Source organism: Mirounga leonina, unplaced genomic scaffold, assembly GCF_011800145.1.
Source record: "Mirounga leonina isolate KUSES-001 unplaced genomic scaffold, KU_Mleo_1.0 Mir_82, whole genome shotgun sequence".
In the NCBI taxonomy this organism is placed as follows: Eukaryota; Metazoa; Chordata; class Mammalia; order Carnivora; family Phocidae; genus Mirounga; species Mirounga leonina.
The window spans coordinates 32,953,448-32,975,080 of NW_023270825.1; the positions used below are offsets into that span (position 1 = coordinate 32,953,448).

At 41.9% G+C, this 21,633-nt stretch overlaps 1 protein-coding gene across 1 annotated transcript; it reads left to right on the forward strand.

Moving 5' to 3' along the window:
- Positions 1–123: 123 nt before the first annotated feature.
- On the forward strand, positions 124–20,649 carry ATP6V1D (ATPase H+ transporting V1 subunit D). The gene is made up of 9 exons (XM_034992409.1): positions 124–300; positions 4,976–5,093; positions 12,592–12,671; positions 14,385–14,452; positions 15,160–15,204; positions 16,325–16,428; positions 16,952–17,018; positions 18,600–18,678; positions 19,969–20,649. Exons 1-9 carry the CDS (start codon positions 260–262, stop codon positions 20,108–20,110), a joined length of 744 nt encoding a protein of 247 aa, XP_034848300.1. The 5' UTR covers positions 124–259; the 3' UTR covers positions 20,111–20,649.
- Positions 20,650–21,633: the final 984 nt, after the last annotated feature.

The following is a 21,633-nucleotide window of genomic DNA, read 5'->3' on the forward strand; positions in this document are numbered from 1 at the left end:
TGAGGGGCCGTTCAGTGCCGGGTTCGAGGCCTTAACATCCGGGCATCGCCTCATTCTTGTCCTCCCCCCCCACCCTCCCCCCGGGCCAACAGGAAGCGGAAGTGAAGAATGCGTATATACGTACCCCAGCTGCCACTTAGCAACGCGAGGAGGTCAGGTGACACAACCAGCTGACTCCCTTAGAGGAAGACCCTGTGGTTGGGGCAGTTGCAGCCTCGGTTTCCCGGCCGGAGATCCGAGCCAAACTGTCATCGTCAGAATGTCGGGCAAAGACCGAATTGAAATCTTTCCCTCGCGCATGTGAGTAAAAGAACGGGTCCACCAGCATTTCTAGGTTCTTGAACGCCTGTCCCGAGCAGCAGTCCCTGCATACCCTGGACCAGCAGCGAGGTTCCTTGTTTGCTGGGATCTTGAGCTCTCCCCCGTCCCTTTTCGTGAGTCTGGGGCGATGCTCCCTGACGGCTCCCTCACACATTCCTCTGAGGGAACCATACTGGACAGAGCAATCCCAACCCGTAGGAACAGGCCACCCGGCCTGCTGGTTTTTACGGAGGACCGCTGACTTTATTCATCAATCGAGTCATTCATCCCGTAGTCCCTTAGTGAGCTGGGTAGTGGTTTTATAGAACTGTGAATCATCGCCAGTTTTGCCTAAGAGCTCACAGTTTAACGGAGAGATGGACCAGCTAGCGAGGTCTGATAAATGCTTTGAGAGGGGAAGTTTACTATGATGAGAAGCACACAGAGAGGCTTCTAGGCCAAATTGGGGGTTGAATCGAATTGCCCTAGCGTGGACGTCAGATTTGATCTTGGATCCCCTTTCTCCTTTTCCAAGATCCCATGAAATGTTACCTGCGGTGGGAAGATACCCCTGAATTTTCGAGGCAGTCCATTTGCTCCATCACCATTGCGCCTCATTCAGACAGACCTCGGTTAATACCACCCACCAAATTGTAAAGTGGATATTTGTTTACATATCTTTCCCACCGAAATGTGAGCTGTCTCCAGGAGGAGAGAGTGTCTTGAGAATTAATCCATAGAAGGTCTACAAAAAAAAGCATAGCGCCTTAAGCGTTGGGCCAGTTTTTATTGTTGTTGTCATTATTATTTTAAGATTTTATTAATCTGACAGAGAGAGAGAGAGGGAGAGAGCACAAGCAAGGGGAGCGGCAGGCAGAGGCAGAGGGAGAGGGAGAAGCAGGCTCCCTGCTGATCAGGGAGTCCGATGCGGGGCTCAATCCCAGGACTCTGGGATCATGACCTGAACTGAAGGCAGGTGCTTAACGGATTGAGCCACCCAGCTACCTCTGGCCAGTTTTTAAAGGTTTTGTAGTTTTCTCAAATTTGCCTAACAATGTGTGGAAAGTAAAGATTAGTTATTTGCCCTCTCCTCTTCTACTTCCTCTCTCTCTCTCTCTCTCTTTTTTTTCCCCAGTGAGGAGTAGAAAATCAGGTTTGGCTTTGACATTTAGATATTTGATTGTGGTCCTATTTCTTTGGGGATGTTCTGGGTTTTTTTTCTTCATCCTGACTTTTTTCTCAGAGAATCTGAGATTGCCTAAAATAAAAGAATTATTTTTCAAACCCCAGACTTACATTTCTGTCTCTTCCAGGTTGGCTGCAGCTCTTAATGAAATGAAAGGGTTTGGGGTTTTGTTTGCTTATTTTTTACCTTCACCTACTGATTTTTTAGCAGGTGTTTCTATTAGGTGGGAAGCAAGTCAGTTGTGGAGAAAGGCACTGTCTGTAAAATAGATAAGGATTAAGGCTACCAGAACTCCCAGCACTTGACCCAGACTCTAACCAATGTCTGCACTGAAAGACCACCAAACTAGCATGGCCTAAGGCTGTGCTCTTTGAATGACCCTGGCACCCATTAAAATGCCTGCCTGAGAAAGCCCAGTGCTTCCAGGAGAATTTATTGTTTGTTCTATCCAATACCTGATGATTAGGCCCCTTACCTCCCTTTCTTAGGGCATTCACTAAAAATGGCTTACAATTATGAATCCTTTCTTTTATTTTTGAAATATATATATCTCTCCTACAACTTAGAATTGTCATTCTCAAGGATCAGAAAGCCATTTCTTTGAAATGTAGTTATTAGGAAGGATGGACGTCTCCCAGTCTCTGGGAGGATAGAATCCTAACTTCCATGATTGCCAGCTAGCAGACATAGCTGGCCAAGTGTCATTTTCAGTGACCAGCCCTTTGTAATTTTTTGCTTCTGTGACTCTTCTTGAGTCAGCTTTTGCTCCTCTCCCTATTCTTCCTTTAGAATGCCCAACCACTTCTGCACAAGTCAGAATGGAGCTCAGCTTTTTCTGCTACTGTCAGTGGTTACTGAACAAAATCTGTTTTCACCACTTTAATGTCTGGCTGTGTGGTTTTTTTTTTTTAAGATTTTATTTATTTATTTGACAAAGACACAGCGAGAGAGGGAACACAAGCAGGGGCAGAGGGAGAGGGAGAAGCAGGCTTCCCGCTGAGCAGGGAGCTCGATGCGGGGCTCGATCCCAGGACCCTGGGATCATGACCTGAGCTGAAGGCAGACGCTTAACAACTGAGCCACCCAGGTGCCCCGTGGCTGTGTTTATTTTTGATAGTAGTCAGAATGTTAACATTTTTTTTTTTTACTTTGAGACTAAGAAGTGAAAATGGACTTCTTTGAGCATAGACAAGAAGACTAATAGGTTTGTAAATTGAAAATTGCTATTTGAGAGCACTCAGCTTGCTGATTGAGAGGAAAATAAGGTGCCGGAAGTTACTGCTTCTCTAAATATTTTCCCCAAGGCTTAGCAGCAGGTATTTTGTCATGTAGTCAGATGTCTTTGATTCAGCTGGAAACAAAGTCATTGTTCTAGCTGAAGGTTGAACTTTTTTCCTAGTGCTGAGCAGCACTAAAACTTATAAAGGAGTCGGTTTTTTAAGAGCTAGGATAGAAAATACTTTAGTGACTTCTGTGTCAGTTCCACCTTACAGTGTTATTCTGTGAAGTGGGGCTGTCTCCCACTTAGGCAGCAGAGAGAACAAAACAAGTTTAGAGTGAAAGCAAAAGAAAAAGAAGCATGAAGGATTTGCAAACAGGAGTCCGTCAAATCCAGGTTCTATGACATACTGGCTGTAAGCCCTTAGGCAAGTCACTCTTCACGTCTCAAGAATTAAAATGTGTTTATTTCACAGAGGTGCCATTAGCTAGGAGGAAATTAAAATTAGCATGGTAAATTCAATTTTATCAACCAGCTCACCTTTTTTACTATATTGAATCTGCAATACTGGGATTTGACTTAAATTTGATCCAAGTCTTTGAGCCCAGATTCTGGTCATTAGTGTTAACAAGATAATATGCTAAATATACACATTGGAGTGGATAGCTCCAGCTAAGGCTGGAAACTGAACCAGCTTCACTTGGTTAGACCTCCAATGAGGCCAGTCAGTGCAAATTCAACTACTAATAGTAGTTTTCAAAGAGAGGACTGTTCGTCTGATGCTATTTGTAGTAGGCAGTGTGGCATGTGGTTGGGATACAGTGGGCCTAGGTTTGAGTTTAGTTTGAGCCTTGGGCAAGGAACTGGAGTCAGAAATGTGTTTCAATCACTTTTGTTTTTTTTTTCCTAGAATGACTGGGAGAAAGTGTTTCATTTTTCTAAGTCTCATTTTCAAGATAATGTTCAAAGTTTATTCCAGCTATAGAATCGTCTCAGTAACCTTTCCCCTATGGTAAAAGATTTCAGTAAAATCTAAGAATTTACCCAAAGGTCCATTAATACATGCTATTTTGCAGTTGGTTATAACACCGGTCATATGAAATTATATCCCCTTATACAAATCACCTTAAGAATCTACATTATACAATCTATTGTTAAATCATATTTCCTATTTTTTTCTTATTAAATTTTATCTGGCATATGGTAGCAAGAACAGAAATGTCAATTTCTGCTGTTATTTTCTTGACTTTGGTATTGGGGTTTCTAATGGGAAAAGATTGGAATAAGAGGTAAGAAGAGTTCTGTAGTTTGTCACTTTTCAGAAATATGTGTCATTGGTTCCTTGAGTCATTTACAAGTAAATAAAAGTATTGGTAGTAGGATTTTGTCTGATGAAATGAAAATACTTTATTGCCACACTTTTAGTAGAAAAAGTAATTATTGGTTGTGGTATATATTAGAGAAGGTCCAAAAGAGTATTATAAATACAGTAAAAAGTAAATCCATTTTTTCCACTCAGTCCCATTTCCCAAAGGAAACTGTTAGCAGTTTCTGTGAATCTTTTCTAGAAGTATTCTCTGTATCAATATAAGCATATTTATCCCTTACTTTGCATGAGTAAGAGAATATAATATAGATTATATTCTTCTTTTACCTTCCTCTTTTTTATGACTGCATATTGTTCCATTTTATGTGAACCATGATTTATGGAACATTTAGCTGGTTTCCACCCTTTTGCTATTACACACAAGTCTGGAGTACCCATCCTTAACCTTGTATATATTTTTGTGTACATGTGGGAGTAAATCTTTAGGATAAATTCCTCACAGTGGAATTGTTGGTCCTGAAGGTAAGTGCATTTCAAATTTTGATATTTATTAGTGGACAGATTTTTTAAAAATGCTTAATACACCTATAATGGAAACACAGACATTATCTTAACTTGCAAATCAAATAAATATTTTAGCTATGGTGGCATCATAAAGTAGGACTCCTGATAAATTTTATTATGATTTAATAAATAACTTTTCCCAGATATTGGTCAAAGAATTATTTCTGTTTTAAATAAATGAACTTCTTATTTATGGAACACTGAAAATGGAAATCTACAGTATTGAGAAACCAATTAATTATAACTGTCAGCACAGATGCTATATATTCTTATTCTCATGACATCAAAGAGTAAAGCATAATTTTAGTACTATATTGGGGGAAGTATTCTTATGTTTTTTAAACAGTGGGAATAAATATTTTTAATTTTGTTTATATAGGGCACAGACCATCATGAAGGCTCGATTAAAAGGAGCACAGACAGGTCGAAACCTCCTGAAGAAAAAATCTGATGCCTTAACTCTTCGATTTCGACAGATCCTAAAGAAGATAATAGAGGTAGAATGAACTGTACTTAGAACAGTTATTTTAGAGATATTTAAGGAAAATCCAGCATGGCTTTTGGCATTTTAATTTTTAAGTTATTTTAATTAAATTTCTTTCTTTCAGAAGTAGAAATACCATTATGACTGTAACAAGTTTCCGATAATTTAATATAAAATATGGGCTCATTACTCTTGCCTGCCAAGCCCCACTTGATCCGATCTGGCCCCTGCCTGCCACTCTGACCTCATTTGGAGCATTCTCCCTGCCATTTTCCTCCAGGACCTTTTCATTACCTTCATTAGCTGTTTCTTCTGCTTGAAATGTTCTTTCCCAGAACTTATGATTTACTCCTCTGATCATTCTGGTCTCTTCAGAGAAGCCATCCCTGATCACCCAATCTGAAGTGACCACTATATTTACCTCTGTCTTGTTTCCTTATTTTTTTTTTAAAAGATTTATTTATTTGAGAGAGAGAGGGGAGAAAGAGAGCAGGAGCACGGAGAGGGGCAGAGGGAGAGGGTGGAGAGAGAGTCTTAAGCAGATTCCACACTTAGTGTAGAGCCAGACGCGGGGTTCGATCTCACAATGGTGAGATCATGACCTGAGGTGAAACCAAGAGTCTGACGCTTAACTAGTTGCATCACTCAGGCACCCCATGTTTCCTTATTTTTGTCATAGCATGTACTACTGCATATTTTCTTGTTTGATTGGTTGCCCCCACTAGAGAGTGTTAGTTCTGTGAAAGCAGGGACTTAATCCTTTCAGCACTTATTTCCTGTGCCTAGAACAGTGCTGGCACATAGTATGTTTCAATTCAGCGCTTTTTAGGTAAATGGAATGTGAATATGGAAATATTTTAAAAAATGAAGATTATTCCCCTCCTCCTCCCAACTACCTTTCTCATTTCCCAGAGTTCTCTGTGACACTTTGATTTATAGTCTTTCTGTCTGTCTTTCATCATGGATGTTTTTAGTAACATGCAGCTGTTATACATTATATAATTCAATTCCTGCCTATTCCCCCTGGCAGAGTATAGACCACTTTCTACATCGATATATAGATCTGCCTCTTTCTTTATAACAGCTGCGTGGAATGCCATCGAATGGATAATGGAATTTAACCATTTTTCTGTTGATGAATGCATAGTTTTACTATTTAGTGAGGGAGAGTACTCTTCAGTCCTTATGTGTATGTGTAAGAGTACTGACAACACTGACTCCATCTTTGGCCCTCCCTCTTGTTCATGGCTGCACTGTCACCTTCCTCGGGGCTGTGTGTTGTGGGCTCCATGGAGGTTAATGTTTGCCCTGACCAGAATGCGGGAAGGCTTTGTTCTGACCCTCCCTAGAGTGGCGCGCAGGAGGCGCCATTTGAGCTAACTATCCCGTGACCGCCCCCCCAAGCCCCTCACTCTATGAAAGCAGGGGGTTAGAAGGCCTACCTGAGAGGAGAAGGGAGAGCCGCCGCCCAGCGGTTGCAGCATGGCTGGACCTCCGTGTGTGCTTGGTGAAGTGCCGGGGAGGGGAGTCGGGAATAGGGCGGGAATCGGAGCAGACTGCAGACCGGAGAAGTGTTGGCTTTGGAAGGGGATGTGTGAGCCACATGTTCCTCCTCTCGGGATGCTGTGTCTGGAGGAACCCCAACAGCAGGAGGGACACTTGGGAATTACGGGCTTGGGAGGGTAGAGAGGGTGAGTGCCAGCCGCTGCACACTGAAGGGAGAACTGTGATGTCTCAGGAGAGTGGGGACCCAGAGGCCTGGGATCCCTGGGGTGATGACTCTGGTGAGGAGGAGGTTGTCCTAGAGGAGGAACATGATATATAGACACGCCCTCTGATTCAAACAGAGCCCCAGGCTACCTGCTTGCCTGAGGATGAGGGAGAAAAAATTCCCACTAGTCAGGGTATGACAGTGAGGGAATGAGTATTCTGCCACTGACTCAGTGGAACAGGTCAGCTGCTTTAGGCAGGGCGGCCGACAAGGGGTGGCAGCATGGGCGTTGCCACGGTGGGATACCGGGAAGAGGGTATCCTCTTGGAGGTTTGGGATGTCAAAAATGGCCTCAGTCAGTGCTCATTCTGCCTTGCAACAAATATATGCCACAATCCTGGGACAGAATCTCAGGCACTTAGTTAACTTGATTGGATAAATGCTAGAATTAAGATAACTTGGCCTAAAAGGGGTATGTTCCTTGATCTCCAGGGAAGAACTACAAGAAATTCTGTGTGAACGGGGAATGAAACCTGCCATTTACACCTAGCATTTTAGAGATCTAGACAAAGAATTACTTTTCTCTTTTGAAGACCTTATATTACAGTCAGCCACGGGGGCATGGTGTGGGACTTAGTATCTGTCCTTGCCCCTATGGTTAATCGGTCCATTGCTACCATGGTGGCTGACGTAAGGGAAACCAAAAGAATCCGCCATAAGGGAAATAGGTTGAAAAACAGGAAAAACAAAGGATTCTCCCAGTGATAAAATTGCAGAAATGGGGCCCATTGAGGTCTCTCAAACAATTATGGCAAGATCTAATTTTATACAGGATCCTGAAAGAAAATTCAGACAACCCAATTTGGTCTTGCTAAGCATTATGGAAGGTAAATACCGACAAGATCCAAGGGCTGGGTTAATCGGTAAAGTTCATGGGCATCATCTGGTCAAGTAAGACAAGTGATGTCAGAGACAGTCATTAGTAAAATGCAAGCCTTCCCAGTCCCTAAAATGGTAGAGGAATTACAGGCTTTTGGTTTATTGGGTTACTGGAGACTTTTTGTTCCCTATCTAGCAATAGAGTAGATATTAAGACTTTTTAAATGCCTTGGTTAGGAGGGTAAGCCGATGGGATTGGGGTGCAAACTGATAAGAGGCTATATTTACTAGAGAGCATGAGAAGGGAGAAGAGGAGCAGAAGGAAAGGGAGAAGCAGACTCCCAGCTGAGCAGGAAGCCTGAGGTCATGGGGCTCCATCCCAGGACCCCAAGATCACAGCCTGAACCAAAGGCAGACGCTTAACTAACTGAGGTGCTCCAATAAGAGGCTATCTTAAGGGCAAAAATGGCAGTAAAACAAGTATGGACCTTGGGGGTATTAATGCCAGGTGTGAGTTGTGAATTAGATGTAAATTTTTATCTAGAAGGGCTTGGCTGGGGCTTGTGGGATCCTGTTAGATTTCTGGTCTCATTTATGGAAGGGAATAGAAACCAGGTGTAGTCTCATGGAAGAACAACTATTGGCTGTGTATCTTGCACTGCAACAGACAGAAGGAATGAGTGCTGATTTGCCTATGATGGCATGAATTAAGGACTTGTTCAGCAAACCTAAGTGTGCCTATGCCCAGGGAAGCACCTTCTAGAAATAACATGCTTACCTACAGTGGAGGAGCACTTGTAAATAACCAACCCACTATCTCATGAGCTATACTCATTAATAGGGCCGGTCACCTAAGTCGACCCAACCCAACTTCCAGGAGTCGCTGACATTGTCCCTCCCTTCCCCTAAGTAAAGGAAGGGAAAGCCTCGCCTCCGGTGGATGCATAGTATACTGATGGCAGTTGCAGGGGAAACCTACCTATTTGGCATTCCTCTGCGATTCGGCTGGATTCTGATGTACTTTGGTTTGAAGAAAAAACTAAACAAAGTAGTCCGTGGGCAGAATTGAGAGTGGTATGGATTATGTTGACCTACGAGCCAGTGCGCATTGATTTGGCTACTGCAGCTGGGCAGTGTTGTAAGGGTTGACAGCATGGATGCTTTGATGGCACAGAGAAGGGTAGGGTATGTTATTTATTGATTTATTTATTTTTAAAAGATTTTATTTATTTATTTGACAGAGACACAGTGAGAGAGGGAACACAAGCAGGGGAAGTGGGAGAGGGAGAAGCAGGCCTCCCGCGGAGTAGGGAGCCCGATGTGGGGTTTGATCCCAGGACCCTGAGATCATGACCTGAGCCGAAGGCAGATGCTTAACGACTGAGCCATCCAGGTGCCCCGGTTGGGGTATACTAAATAGAGCTCTGTGGGGAGTAGAGCCGTGGGAAGGTGTTTGGGAAGTATGCCCTGAGCCTGATGCAGCTGTCCAAGTATGACCTGTGTCCCTGCTCACTCCCCATCCACACTACCAGGCAGTTATGAGGCAAACGCTCTAGGCCACGCACAAGTTCTCCTGGAGGAAATGCTGATTCTGTCTGATGTAGCAGAGTGGGTTCATCGTAAATCAGGACACTGACTGAGGTCCCAGAACTACTCGGCAAATAGTAAAAAGATTATGTTTGCCTTTAAAATATTTCAATCTACAGGGGCGCCTGGGTGACTCAGTCGGTTAAGCGTCTGCCTTCGGCTCAGGTCATGATCCCGGGGTCCTGGGATCGAGTTCTACGTCAGGCTCCCTGCTTGGTGGGAGCCTGCTTCTTCCTCTCCTCCCCACTTGCGCTCTCTGTCACTATCTCTGTCACTGTCTCTCTCTCTCAAATAAACAAAATCTTTAAAAGAAAATAAAATATTTCAGTCTACAAGCTGCTGACAAGGACTGCCTCCAGTACCGCCTCAGGTGATGGTCACCGTGCCATACCCTGGGGTGTATTGGGCGGACTACAAGTTCCTTGGAAATTGACTTGGAATGCCTCCTCCAGGTGGCTTGGTGTCCTAATCCCTTGGGGCAAGGCCTCACATCCGGTATCCTTAACCCTTCATTATATATTGGTCAGGGCCCAGCACATGCAAAGAACTGCTTCTGAACCTCTGACTCTTGGTGTGGAGGTAGGGTTGTCAGTATGGTTGTGTATGTACAACGTAGATACATCCTCTGATGATCTTAAGGAGCAAAATAAATGGTTTCATCTCCCAGGGAAAATACCAAAGCCAGGGATGATATATATTACCTCATGGGGACGAAACCACTACCCTGTTGTTGCTAACTGAAGATTTGCCATATCTATTGCTTGTAAGACATTTCTTACAGCCCATAACCTTGCATTGTTAATGTTTCTGTTGTGTCTGGAAACATCTTGTTACAGGCCACGCTTACACCGAAGTTTACAGTCACTCCAACTGCTGCATCTGTGGAAAGGACCTCTTTACTGGGTTGTTGGGGAACCACAGTTCTAAGTATTCTCTCTGGTCTTAGAAGTATAATCATATTGCTGCTGTGGTACAGGGATGCAGGTCACCTCCCAGTACCTGGCTGTATGGTCCTTGCGGAAGAATGGCGTGAGAAGATGATCCGGGCCGGAAGGATATCGAGGGTAGAGTGTAGGAGTGCTGACAACACTGCCTCCCGTTTCAGCTCCTCCATCTTGTTCATGCCACACAGGGACTCCGTGGGGCTGTGTGTTCTGGGCCCCAGGGAGGTTAATGTTAGCCCTGATTGAAAGGTGGGAAGGGTTGTTCTCATCTTTCCTAAGTGGTGTACCAAGGGTGCCGCTGACGCAGCTAGTAGAGATGGCTGGCGCACAGAGGGTACCACCACGTTACGTAACTACCCTGTGACCTCCCCACCACGCCCCCTCGCTCTATAAAAGTGGTTATGATGCAGACTTGGCAGGGAACGGGGTGGGGAGAGCAGCTGTATAGCTGCCTGGGTTGTTTGTCTTCCCGATCCCTCCCTGTCGGTAGGTTACCTGGAGTAAAACTCTGTGTAAGTAGTATGGAGTGGCTTGTACTGTTTTTCCGACTCAGAGTGCCTTCTCCCTCTGGAGGATACTATACTGTTCCTCCTCCACCTTCTAACAGTGTGTGTGCTAGCATTTCTCTGGAAAGTCTTAGAATCTTCAGGATCTGTCATTTGCATTTTTTTAAAGGTTTTTAAAAAATTTAGTTGAGAGTGAGAGAGCGCATGAGTGGGAGTGGGGGGTTTGGGGCACAGAAGCAGACTCCCCGCTGAGCAGAGAGCCTGATGTGGGACTCGAGCCCAGGACCCTGAGATCGTGACCTGAACCAAAGGCAGATGCTTAACCAAGTGAGCCACCCAGGTGCCCCTATTCATTTAAATTTTGATGGATAATTGCCACATTGTTCTCCAACTTTATAATACTAATTTACATTCCCACCAAATGATTAGTGAGAGGATCTATTCTTTCAGATTCTCCCTAATTGGGTGTCAGTCTTTTTTATTTGTTGCCAATCTATTGAGCTAAAATGGTGTCTTTTATTTTTATTCATTTTTTTAAAAAAGATGTATTTATTTCAGAGAGAGAGTGAGCGAGTGAGCCAAGGGAAGGGTAAAGGGAGAGAGTGAATCCCAAGCAGACTCCATGATGAGCACGGAGCTTGACGCAGGGCTCGATCTCACGACCCTGAAATCATGCCCTGAGCCAAAATCAAGAGTTGGACACTCAACTGACTGAGCCACGCAGATGCCCCTAAAATTAGTATCTTTAATTTGTATTACTTTTGATTGTGAGGTTGAGCATCTTTTCATGTTTATGGGTAATTTGATTTTCTTGGTGAATTTCTTTCTTTTTGTAGGAGTTCTACAAATATTCTAGTTAGTGTGTAAAATACTAAAAATATTTCCCTCTGGCCTTTAACTTTTTAAAAAAAATACTTGGTCAAATCTGTTAGTCTTTTTTTTTTTTTTAATGTGGCTTTTGGGTTATATATAGTGCTTAGGAAGGCCTAAAAAGATTAAGAAAGTATTCTGTGTTTTATAGTTTTTTTTTTTTTAAGTTTTATTTTTAAGAATTTCTGGAGTGTGTGATGTAAGGAGATAGGGACAAGCTCATTTTGTAAGTGGGTGGCCATTTGAATGGTCTCTTTATGTTACTAAATTTCCATAGAGACCTGCAGCTCTTTCTGAACTCTATTACATTTCACTGACTTATTTGTCCCCATATTGGATATATTTCCTTATTTTTAATACTTGGCAATTCTGGGTGCCTGGGTGGTTCAGTTGGTTAAGCGACTGCCTTCGGCTCAGGTCATGATCCTGGAGTCCCGGGATCGAGTCCCGCATCAGGCTCCCTGCTCGGCGGGGAGTCTGCCTCTCCCTCTGACCCTCCCCCCTCATGTGCTCTCTTTCTCTCTCTCATTCTCGCTCTCTCAAATAAATAAATAAAATATTAAAAAGAAAAAATACTTGGCAATTCTGCCTACCTGCCCCAGCTTTTTTTCTTTCAAAAAGATTGTTGGATTTTTTCAAACATTAAATATTCCAGGTTTATATTAGAATCACTATGCCATTAAGATTTTCACTGCACTGCGGTGAATTTGAGAGATTAATTTGAGCACATTAGTATGGACCCATGCAGGAATAAGATAGGTCCTTTAGTAAAGATCACTTTCTATTTCTTAATGTCTTTATTCTGATGTTTTAATTATAAAATATATGGTGTTGCAACACTGTTAGTGACCATAACCAAAACTGTTCAAGCAAAATTGGATATCCATTTTTGTTACCAAGTCAATATTTTAGACACACCTTGTATAAAATACTGGTTATTAAAGGAACATGATATTGATGTTTTTTTCCTTGTACAAAACGAGTTGAATCAGCTGTTGGTTTATGCTTTTCCAGACTAAAATGTTGATGGGTGAAGTGATGAGAGAAGCTGCCTTTTCACTTGCTGAGGCCAAGTTCACAGCAGGGGATTTCAGGTAAGAAGAACTTAATGGGGTGTTTTAAAAAGTCACAGTGCTTTCATGTTCATAATTTCCCTTAAAAGTTACTGTTAATGATAAAACATCTAAGCACTGAAGACAAATGATAGGGTTATATGACCCTAACACCAGTGTCTTTATTATACACACGTGTCTGGTACAGAGTTGTAGGCACAGTATACTTAACATTCTGTAGTCTGTTTTCATTTAACATTGTGTCCTAAACATCTTATTTTCACGTAGCTGTATAACCTTTCTCTAGATGTACATAATTTATTAACTGTTTCTCCTAATGGTGAACTTTTGGGTTGATTTTCAGAGTTTTAGAATATTAGAAAAGATGCCATGAACATTTTCATGCATATATATTTTTGTTTCTGTAGAATTATTTCCTTAGGATAAGTTTGAGAATGGAATTGGTTTAAAGGGCATGAATTCTAAGAGTTTTGTCATATCAAATATGCTTTATATACAAAGCATGTAAAATGGTTTAGTTTTTGCTTTACAGGGGGGTTTTGCCAGTCATGTTGTGTGATTCTCCCCAGATAAGCTTGTGTGGTAAACCAGGCAAACATTGTTATTTTCCCTTTTTTTTTTTTTTAAAAGATTTTATTTATTTGAGAGAGAGAGAGAGAGAGAGAGAGAGAGCGCGCGCGCGCACATGAGAGGGGGGAGGGTCAGAGGGAGAAGCAGACTCCCTGCCGAGCAGGGAGCCCGATGCCGGACTTGATCCAGGGACTCCAGGATCATGACCTGAGACAAAGGCAGTCGCTTAACCAACTGAGCCACCCAGGCGCCCCTGTTATTTTCCCTTTAAATTCAGTGCCTTCCTGAGGTCAGATGGCTATTTGGGGACAGAGGTGGAAACTGTTTTCAGGATTTTTTATTTTAGTTGCCTTTACCCAGTGATACGATGTCTCCATTCCTAGTTTGTGTTATTCAGGAGCATTAGCTGACAGGTCTTACAACCACAGGGGCTTAAGGCCTCTTGAAGAGATGGACTTTAATTTTTGCCAGTGTTCTAGCAGCAGGAGGGAATCAACAGTATGTAAGTGGTATGTGAATGCGTTTTAGGGTGGTTATGGTGAAAACACTTTATGATAAGAACAGGTTGGGGAGTCAGACAAAACCAGATGGAAATTAGGTTCCGGGGTAAAGGAATTGAACACCTACTTAGCCAAATCTAGAAGGTTTGGACAGCAAACCTAGAAGGAAGGAGTTTTCTCTAAAAAAAAATTTTTTTTTAAAAAGATTTTATTTACTTATTTGACAGAGAGAGAGAGCGAGAGAGGGAGAAGCAGGCCTCCCGCAGAGCAGGGAGCCCGATGCGGGGCTTGATCCCAGGACCCTGGGACCATGATCTGAGCCGAAGGCAGACGCTTAACGACTGAGCCACCCAGGCGCCCCAGGAGTTTTCTCTAAATTACATTGGCTGAATAAAAATCCTTAAAGTCACATCTGTGGCACCACATGCCTGACTGAAAACTCAAGCAGTCTGTGTACTTTAAAATCATTCGTTTTCCTACGGTTCATTCTTTGCTCTCTGAGACCTTCCTCTGGCAGCATAATTGTCTTTCCTTTTTCTGGAAAGACAATTATCAAAACATACTTGAGCTATCTCACCCTTGTTGAAATTACCTGATGGGTCCCTGTAGTTTTATTTCTCACTCTAAAATCTCAACTAAATCAAGGCCTTTTCTTTTTCTGCAGCACCACAGTTATCCAAAATGTAAATAAAGCCCAAGTGAAGATCCGAGCTAAGAAAGATAATGTAGCAGGTAACTTTTCAACCCTTCAGAATCCTTAGGAAGAAAAGATGACCTTTAAAAATTAACCTGTTTATACGGCAAGATCTTCATGTCCTAATTAATCTCTTCTACTTAGAATAAATTGATTTGCTTTACATGTTAAAATCTTTGTAACTGGTGGTTGCTAGAGGATGGGGGTGGGGGAAATGGGGATAAAGTTACAGTTATACATGAAGAATACTTTATAGAGATTGGCTGTACAATGTAGTGCCTATAGTTAACAATGCAGTGTTGCGTATTTAAAAACTTAGGGTAGATCTTGTGTTGAGTATTAACGTACACACAAGAAAAGGGACACAAATCTTTGGAGGTGATAATGTTTATTACCTTGATTGTGGTGATGGTATCATGGGTGTATATATATATCTAAATTCATCAAAATGTATACATTAAGTATGTGCAATTTTTTTTTTTTTTTGCATTTTACATATACCTCAAAGCTGAATGAAAAATAATTGTAACAGCTTGATCTCTTATTACTCAGGATAATTTGATTATTAAATAGGAATGGACACTTAAGGTACCAGCTTCCTAAATTCATTCATTGAAACCAGTTAAATTCCAGACAGTCTCTTGACTTTTGAGTATTTGCTGAAAAAGAAACACAGGGAACAAGGGTGATCAAGAAACAGTACTTCATGGACATGCTTGTGAATCCACATGTTTGTGTTTAACAGGTGTTACTTTGCCAGTGTTTGAACATTACCATGAAGGAACTGACAGTAAGTGTGACACTTTGGTAGTGTATGTTTCTGCGTTCTCCAGATTCCTCTTTAAATGAACCTTTTCCTGGAAAATTGGTGCTGCATGGACTTTCTTAGAGTTTAGTGGTTCCAGTGTTAGCATCCTTCTTATACGGTACAGTTGGGACAAGAGTTAATCAGTTAATAAAAACATTATAATGTCTTAAAATATTTTATTTCAACCTAGAAATACATAAACAGTCATTTGCTATTAAAAAAATGTGCAAGCCCATGGCCTTTGAGTATGAATCCACTAATTAGACTTCTGTGTTGTCTTTGTGCATAAACTACACCCATAATGCATTGTTTATAATTTCCAGTTTGAGCTTCTATAAAGTAAAATAAGGTCTTAGACTCTGTGATGCAATCTGAATGCTAAATCTTCCTAGATTTTATAGCTCATTCTCAATTTTTTACAATTGTCTTAGCGTTTCCTAATTTGATAGCATTTGGGTAGTAACACATCTTTATGGAGTCTTTCCAAAGTAATCAACTTTTTTTCATAGAAACAATAGTTTTTGGCGCTCGTCTTCCACTGGTTCACAGAGAGTGTTTACTGTAGCTCAGATGAAGAAGTGGAGCAAGCTAGGGAGCCCCCCTCTAGGGAACGGTACTGTACTGTGGGCGTCAGGCTGTGTCACGCCCAAGGCAGTGGGGCCCAGTGGTTAAAAGCTTCTCCTATAGTTATATTTAGAATAGTTTCCTTGGGAAGAAAAACATGATCACTGTTACTCTTAACTGTAGAGAACAAACTGATGGTTACGGGAGGGGGTGGGGGGGCAGGGGTGAAATAGGCAATAGGGAGTGAGGAGCGCGCTTGTGAGAGCACCAGGTATTGCGTGGAAGTGTTAAATCACTATTCCGAACACCTAAAACTAATATTACACTGTATTTTAGCTGGACTTTCAGTAAAAACTAAAAAAACCCAAATGCTTAAAACCTCACATCGGAAAAACCAAACATACTGACTGTGCAGCCTAGCCTGGTGTCAGTGAATTCGTTTCTCCTTGTTTGGTATTAGTCTGACTTCTTTTGGGGAAATTTGTGGGGAAGGTTATTTACCCGGTAATGACAGATGTTGCCTGACTGGTTCTTTCAGGTTATGAACTGACTGGGTTAGCCCGAGGTGGCGAGCAGTTGGCGAAATTAAAGAGGAACTACGCCAAAGCAGTGGAGTTACTGGTGGAACTAGCTTCGCTTCAGGTAAGCGCAGCAGCCGGAGAGCCCCTGCCGCGCGTGGGTACCTGAGGGTCCTTTCTCTGAGAGGGTCCCGCGCTTAGGGCTTTAGGCTGTTCCTGGGATTTTATGGGACACGAACCAGAGACATTGTGATTTCTGAAATGGTGGTTTCCGCACCAGCGTCCCTACTGATGACTAACGAAACGTGTGCGCATCGGTAGACTTGTACTCTTTGGTAGGTGAGAACGGCAGCGGTCAATACCAGATTTAACTGCAAATATAACAGTTTATGCATGAAAGCTATTTTTTCCCCTTTGTGGCCAGTTCATGTATATAATATGTCATCGTGCCTGATTCTCTCCCCTTGCCATTTTTATAACTTTAGGCGAATCTGAAGTAAACTCATTATAATAGCCTGGAAATAGTGTTCTATGGAAATTGTTGAAATGTAGCCTTGGTTTCCAAACCAAGCAGTCTGCTTAAAGCCAGAAAGGACACGATTAGGAAAACTTCATGCTTAAGTTATTAATTTGTCCTCTTATTTTAGACCTCCTTTGTCACTTTGGATGAAGCCATTAAGATAACCAACAGGCGTGTCAATGCCATTGAACACGGTGAGTGTGTGCTGTTGTGAGGCTCTTTGTTCGTCCCTTGTCCACAGCTCCACGTTTGCATGGGATCCAGGCACCGACCGCAAGGGGAGTAAGACCTTGCCCCACCCCCAGTGGGCAGGGCAGCGTGGGGCAGCCGCACGGGAAGGGGTTAGTAGTAAGTGCTTTAAAGAGTTGTGTGACCCCCCCCAAGTCCATATACATAAGGGAATGGTTAAGTTAAAAATTCTGAAGTGTTTAGTTCATTTCTGGTCATGAATAAAGGACAAAACTATTTTTTTTTTTTAAAGATTTTATTATTTTGACAGAGAGCGACACAGCGAGAGAGGGAACATAAGCAGGGGGAGTGGGAGAGGGAGAAGCAGGCTTCCCGCCGAGCAGGGAGCCCAGTGTGGGGCTCGATCCCAGGACCCTGGGATCATGACCTGAGCCGAAGGCAGACGCTTAACGACTGAGCCACCCAGGCGCTCCACAAAACTAATTTTTAAAAGCCCTAGTGTTTTCTTTAGTTCTTTCCAGTGATTCAGTGATCTTTTTAAACACATTAAATATTTAACTTTAAATCCCTTTCCTGTAGGCTTTATGTCCTGCTCTTCTCCTTGATTCCTAAACATTTTCCCATTTGATGCATTTATTTTCCATCTCTTATTATTCTGTAACTGTGCTTAGTGTTGGCACGATACTTTCCGTTAAAGAAACTCTATTTTCATTAAAGAAATACTCAATTTTAAGGTAAGAAAGGAACAGATTTTGAACAGCAAAGAAGTTATTTTGCACTCTCAGTGTTAAAGAGGAAGTTACCTCATTTTTAAAAACTCAACACACACTTCCTGACCAGTTGCTAGTGCCAGACCTTGTAAGTGGAACTGCAAGCAAAACAGAGTGGGTAAGGTGATATTTCCAGCACTCAACGAGTTCACATTTTATTTAATTTCTTTCTTTTTAAAGATTTTATTTATTTGACAGAGAGCGAGTGAGAGAGAGAGAGCACAAGCAGGGGGACTGGGAGAGGGAGAAGCAGGTTCCCTGCTGAGCAGGGAGCCCGATGTGGGGCTCGATCCCAGGACCCTGGGATCATGACCTGAGCCGAAGGCAGACGCTTAACAACTGAGCCACCCAGGCGCCCCCTACGAGTTCACATTTTAGAAGCAGATAGGCAAATTCTCTGTAAAGCAGCACCTTATGACTAACCTAAAACTCAACTTAGTGCATGCTCTCTGCTTGATCTGCTTTTTAACAGGGATTGTGATTATATTTAAAATAACATCTGTGGTTCAGTGTTGTATATTCATATAAATTCAGTATGTTCAGTGTTTTGTGTATTGTGGTCCACAGAATTGTGTTGTATATATTGTGTATATTATCTGTCCATAGAAAGGACACTAGAAGGGCATATACCGAAATATTTACAGTAGTTATTTTAGGGTAGTTGGATTATACTTACTTTTATTTTTTGTTTTTGTTTCCTAAGGTTTCTGCATTAAATGTAGATTAATTTTACAATTAGAAAATGTTACACAAATGAACACTGGCAATTTGAAAAAAGGTCTGAAGTTCTCATATGTGTATTTTTTTAAACCCTAGTCATCATTCCCCGGATTGAACGTACCCTTGCTTATATCATCACAGAGCTGGATGAGAGAGAGCGAGAAGAGTTCTATAGGTTTGTTGGAATTGGCAATTATTGATCCTTTTTTGTTTTTCCTATTCCAAAGGCTCAGTTTGCTGAGAGACTGTTGGCTTACGTTCTTTAGAATTAGCACAGCCTTCATTTTTTTTTTTTTTTTTTTTTAAAGATTCCATCTATTTGACAGAGAGAGACACAGCGAGAGAGGGAACACAAGCAGGGGGAGTGGGACAGGGAGAAGCAGGCTTCCCGCTGAGCAGGGAGCCCGATGCGGGGCTCGATCCCAGGACCCTGGGATCATGACCTGAGCCGAAGGCAGACGCTTAACGACTGAGCCACCCAGGCACCCCGCCTTCATTTTATTCTGATAAATGAGAAGCAAGACATAATATGGGCGAAGGCTCTGGAGACCAATCTATGCCAAGTTTTGCATATATTTAAAATATGGCATCTCCAAAAAGTTAGGCCCTTAGGAGAAACTATTCACAGACTTGATTCTTTAAAATGAAATAATAATTTAGATCAGGTGTCTGCCTCATAAAAAGAAACTGGAATTAATCAACAACTATGTATTGCATGGTGAACATGTTCCAGGAGAAAGTATAAAGTACTTGGGGGCATTATGTAATAATATAAATCATACCATTCGAGAATTAGCACAGTCTTCAGAGAAGTGAGGCATGTACATGAATTGGTTATGAACAACTGGAGCTGGTAGGGACAACAGATACTAAAAAGGTAGTATACAGAGGTCAGTGTGTCAGGTTCAGAGATGGTGGGAGACAGGTGAAGGCCTGTGTTCAGGGAAGATGTGGCCATCTATGATTTATAATCTTAATTATAAAAGGTTATTGTGTTTCTGTCCTTCAGTGACATTCAGGATTGTGGTGATCCAAACTGATTCAAAATTTTAATAAATGTCTGATGCTTGAAAGGTGTTCCATTATCAAGGGATGGATTTCAAGGTTTGAGTCTGGGATAGGAACTTTTTAAAAAAAATTTACTGCTAAGAGTATCAGTCACATTCTTATGCTCAGATTGGCACATGGGATTGTCTTCTAAAAAGAGCTTTCTCTGCAGACATGTAGGACGTGGATAGTCTCCCTTCCCCCCACCCCTTCAAAGTCCATTATCAGCTTAAAATGTGTATATCCTACCTCAAATCTTTATTTTAAAAATGGATTATATAGATCACTGAAATTGAAATAAAAGTAAAATTTTGTTCTAGTTTGTAGGTGTTTATGATCCTTGTTACAAAACTAGCAGAGGTCAGATATACTTAGAACTGAAACAGTGTTCAGAAAATTCCCTCCTTTTGTTTTACAGATTAAAGAAAATACAGGAGAAGAAAAAGATCCTTAAGGAAAAATCTGAGAAGGACTTGGAGCAACGGAGGGCAGCTGGTGAGGTGATGGAGCCTGCTAATCTTTTGGCTGAAGAGAAGGATGAGGATCTTCTGTTTGAATAATCTTTCCCGCTCTGGTTCTTTCATAAGCTCTAACATGGCACCATTTTAATTCACGGTGTGTAGGTTTGGTATGTGTGGCTATTTATTTTTTGGCCTAAGAATTTCACTGGTGGTAAAATTTCCCTGGATGTTGGTTATGGGACTACCTTTGCACAATCCTAATTCAACAACCATTTATCACATGAGATTTGTAGCCCCTACCCAGGAACCTGTAGAATTTATTCAGCAGAAGCAGTACCCTGCTCCTTGTACATTTGTTCAAGTGATCTGCTTACCAAGCATATTAGGAAATCCCCCTTAGGAAGCAGCCGTGGCCTCACGCCAGCTATGGCTGTGGCCGCCTGTGTTCCCACCTACACCGACACCGTGGCACTGCTGTCTGAGATCGCTGCGGCCATCCTTGGGACCCTGGTACTTCTCTCCAGCTTTATGAAACCTTCAGTTTGCCTTGCATGACAGGTCTCTGTCCTGTCTGTCATGAGAGTTCTGCCAATTTTAATGTGATTATGGTATAAACAGTAAAATGATTTAAAAGTGAATTGTTCTTTTTTTTTTTTTAATTTACTATCAGTCACGTTCTTATCCTCAGATTGGCACATGGGTTAGAGCTTCCTCTGCAGACATGGAGGACATGGAGAGTCTCCTCCTTCCCCCTGCCCCTTCATAGTACGTGTTTTCCTGATAAGCTTACTGGGATGATTGTTGAATTTTGGGGTATTCATAAACATGCCAGTGAGTTAAGAGGGGTTATTAATACTTTCTTTCCTAATCTAAGAAAAAAAAATTCTCATCTGAGAGTAAGTAATAAGGTAACTTTTTATAAGCAGTAACACTTGCTGTCTTCCATTAAATAGGAAGATGAGGCATTTGAGTGGCCATATCAGGAGCTGACTGAGGTTTTTTCGTGCTGTTTGATTTGGTGAGCCATCCATGTTTACTCAGGCTTTCTTGTACCCAGTCCTGGGCATTTCTGAGGTGACTGGCTATGGAACAGTTTTGGGTAAAATTGTTAACACTTGGCTTATGAGTACTGTATTTAAGTCAATTGATATCGTAAGCATAGGCTTTTTAAAGTACCAAGTAATTTTGCGAACATTTAATACCTGCTGCAGAATAATCTTAGTTATGTGCCAGGCCCTGCTTCAAGTGTTTTATTTATATTATCACAACAACCATAAGATATACTTGTTATTTTAATCCCACATTTCACAGAAGAAAACTTTAAGGCCCAAGGAGCTGGAGTAATTGGTCCTAGGTCAAAAAGCTAGAAAGTGGTGAATCTGGGATTTAAATCCAGGCAGTCTACCTTCAGTGTTTTTATACCCTTCTAACCTTTCTTGCCTCCCCTATATTTAAAACTTTGGGTAAAGGTAAGATCTAAGGCCTGTCCTGGAGGAGCTGAGTTTTGGCAAACCCTGTTTTGAATCGGAGGTTTTATTCTGTAAGTAACTTCAGTAGTGATTGGAAAACCAACAGGTGAGTTCCTAAGCAGTTCAATGTTACCTATTCTCAAGGCTTAACAT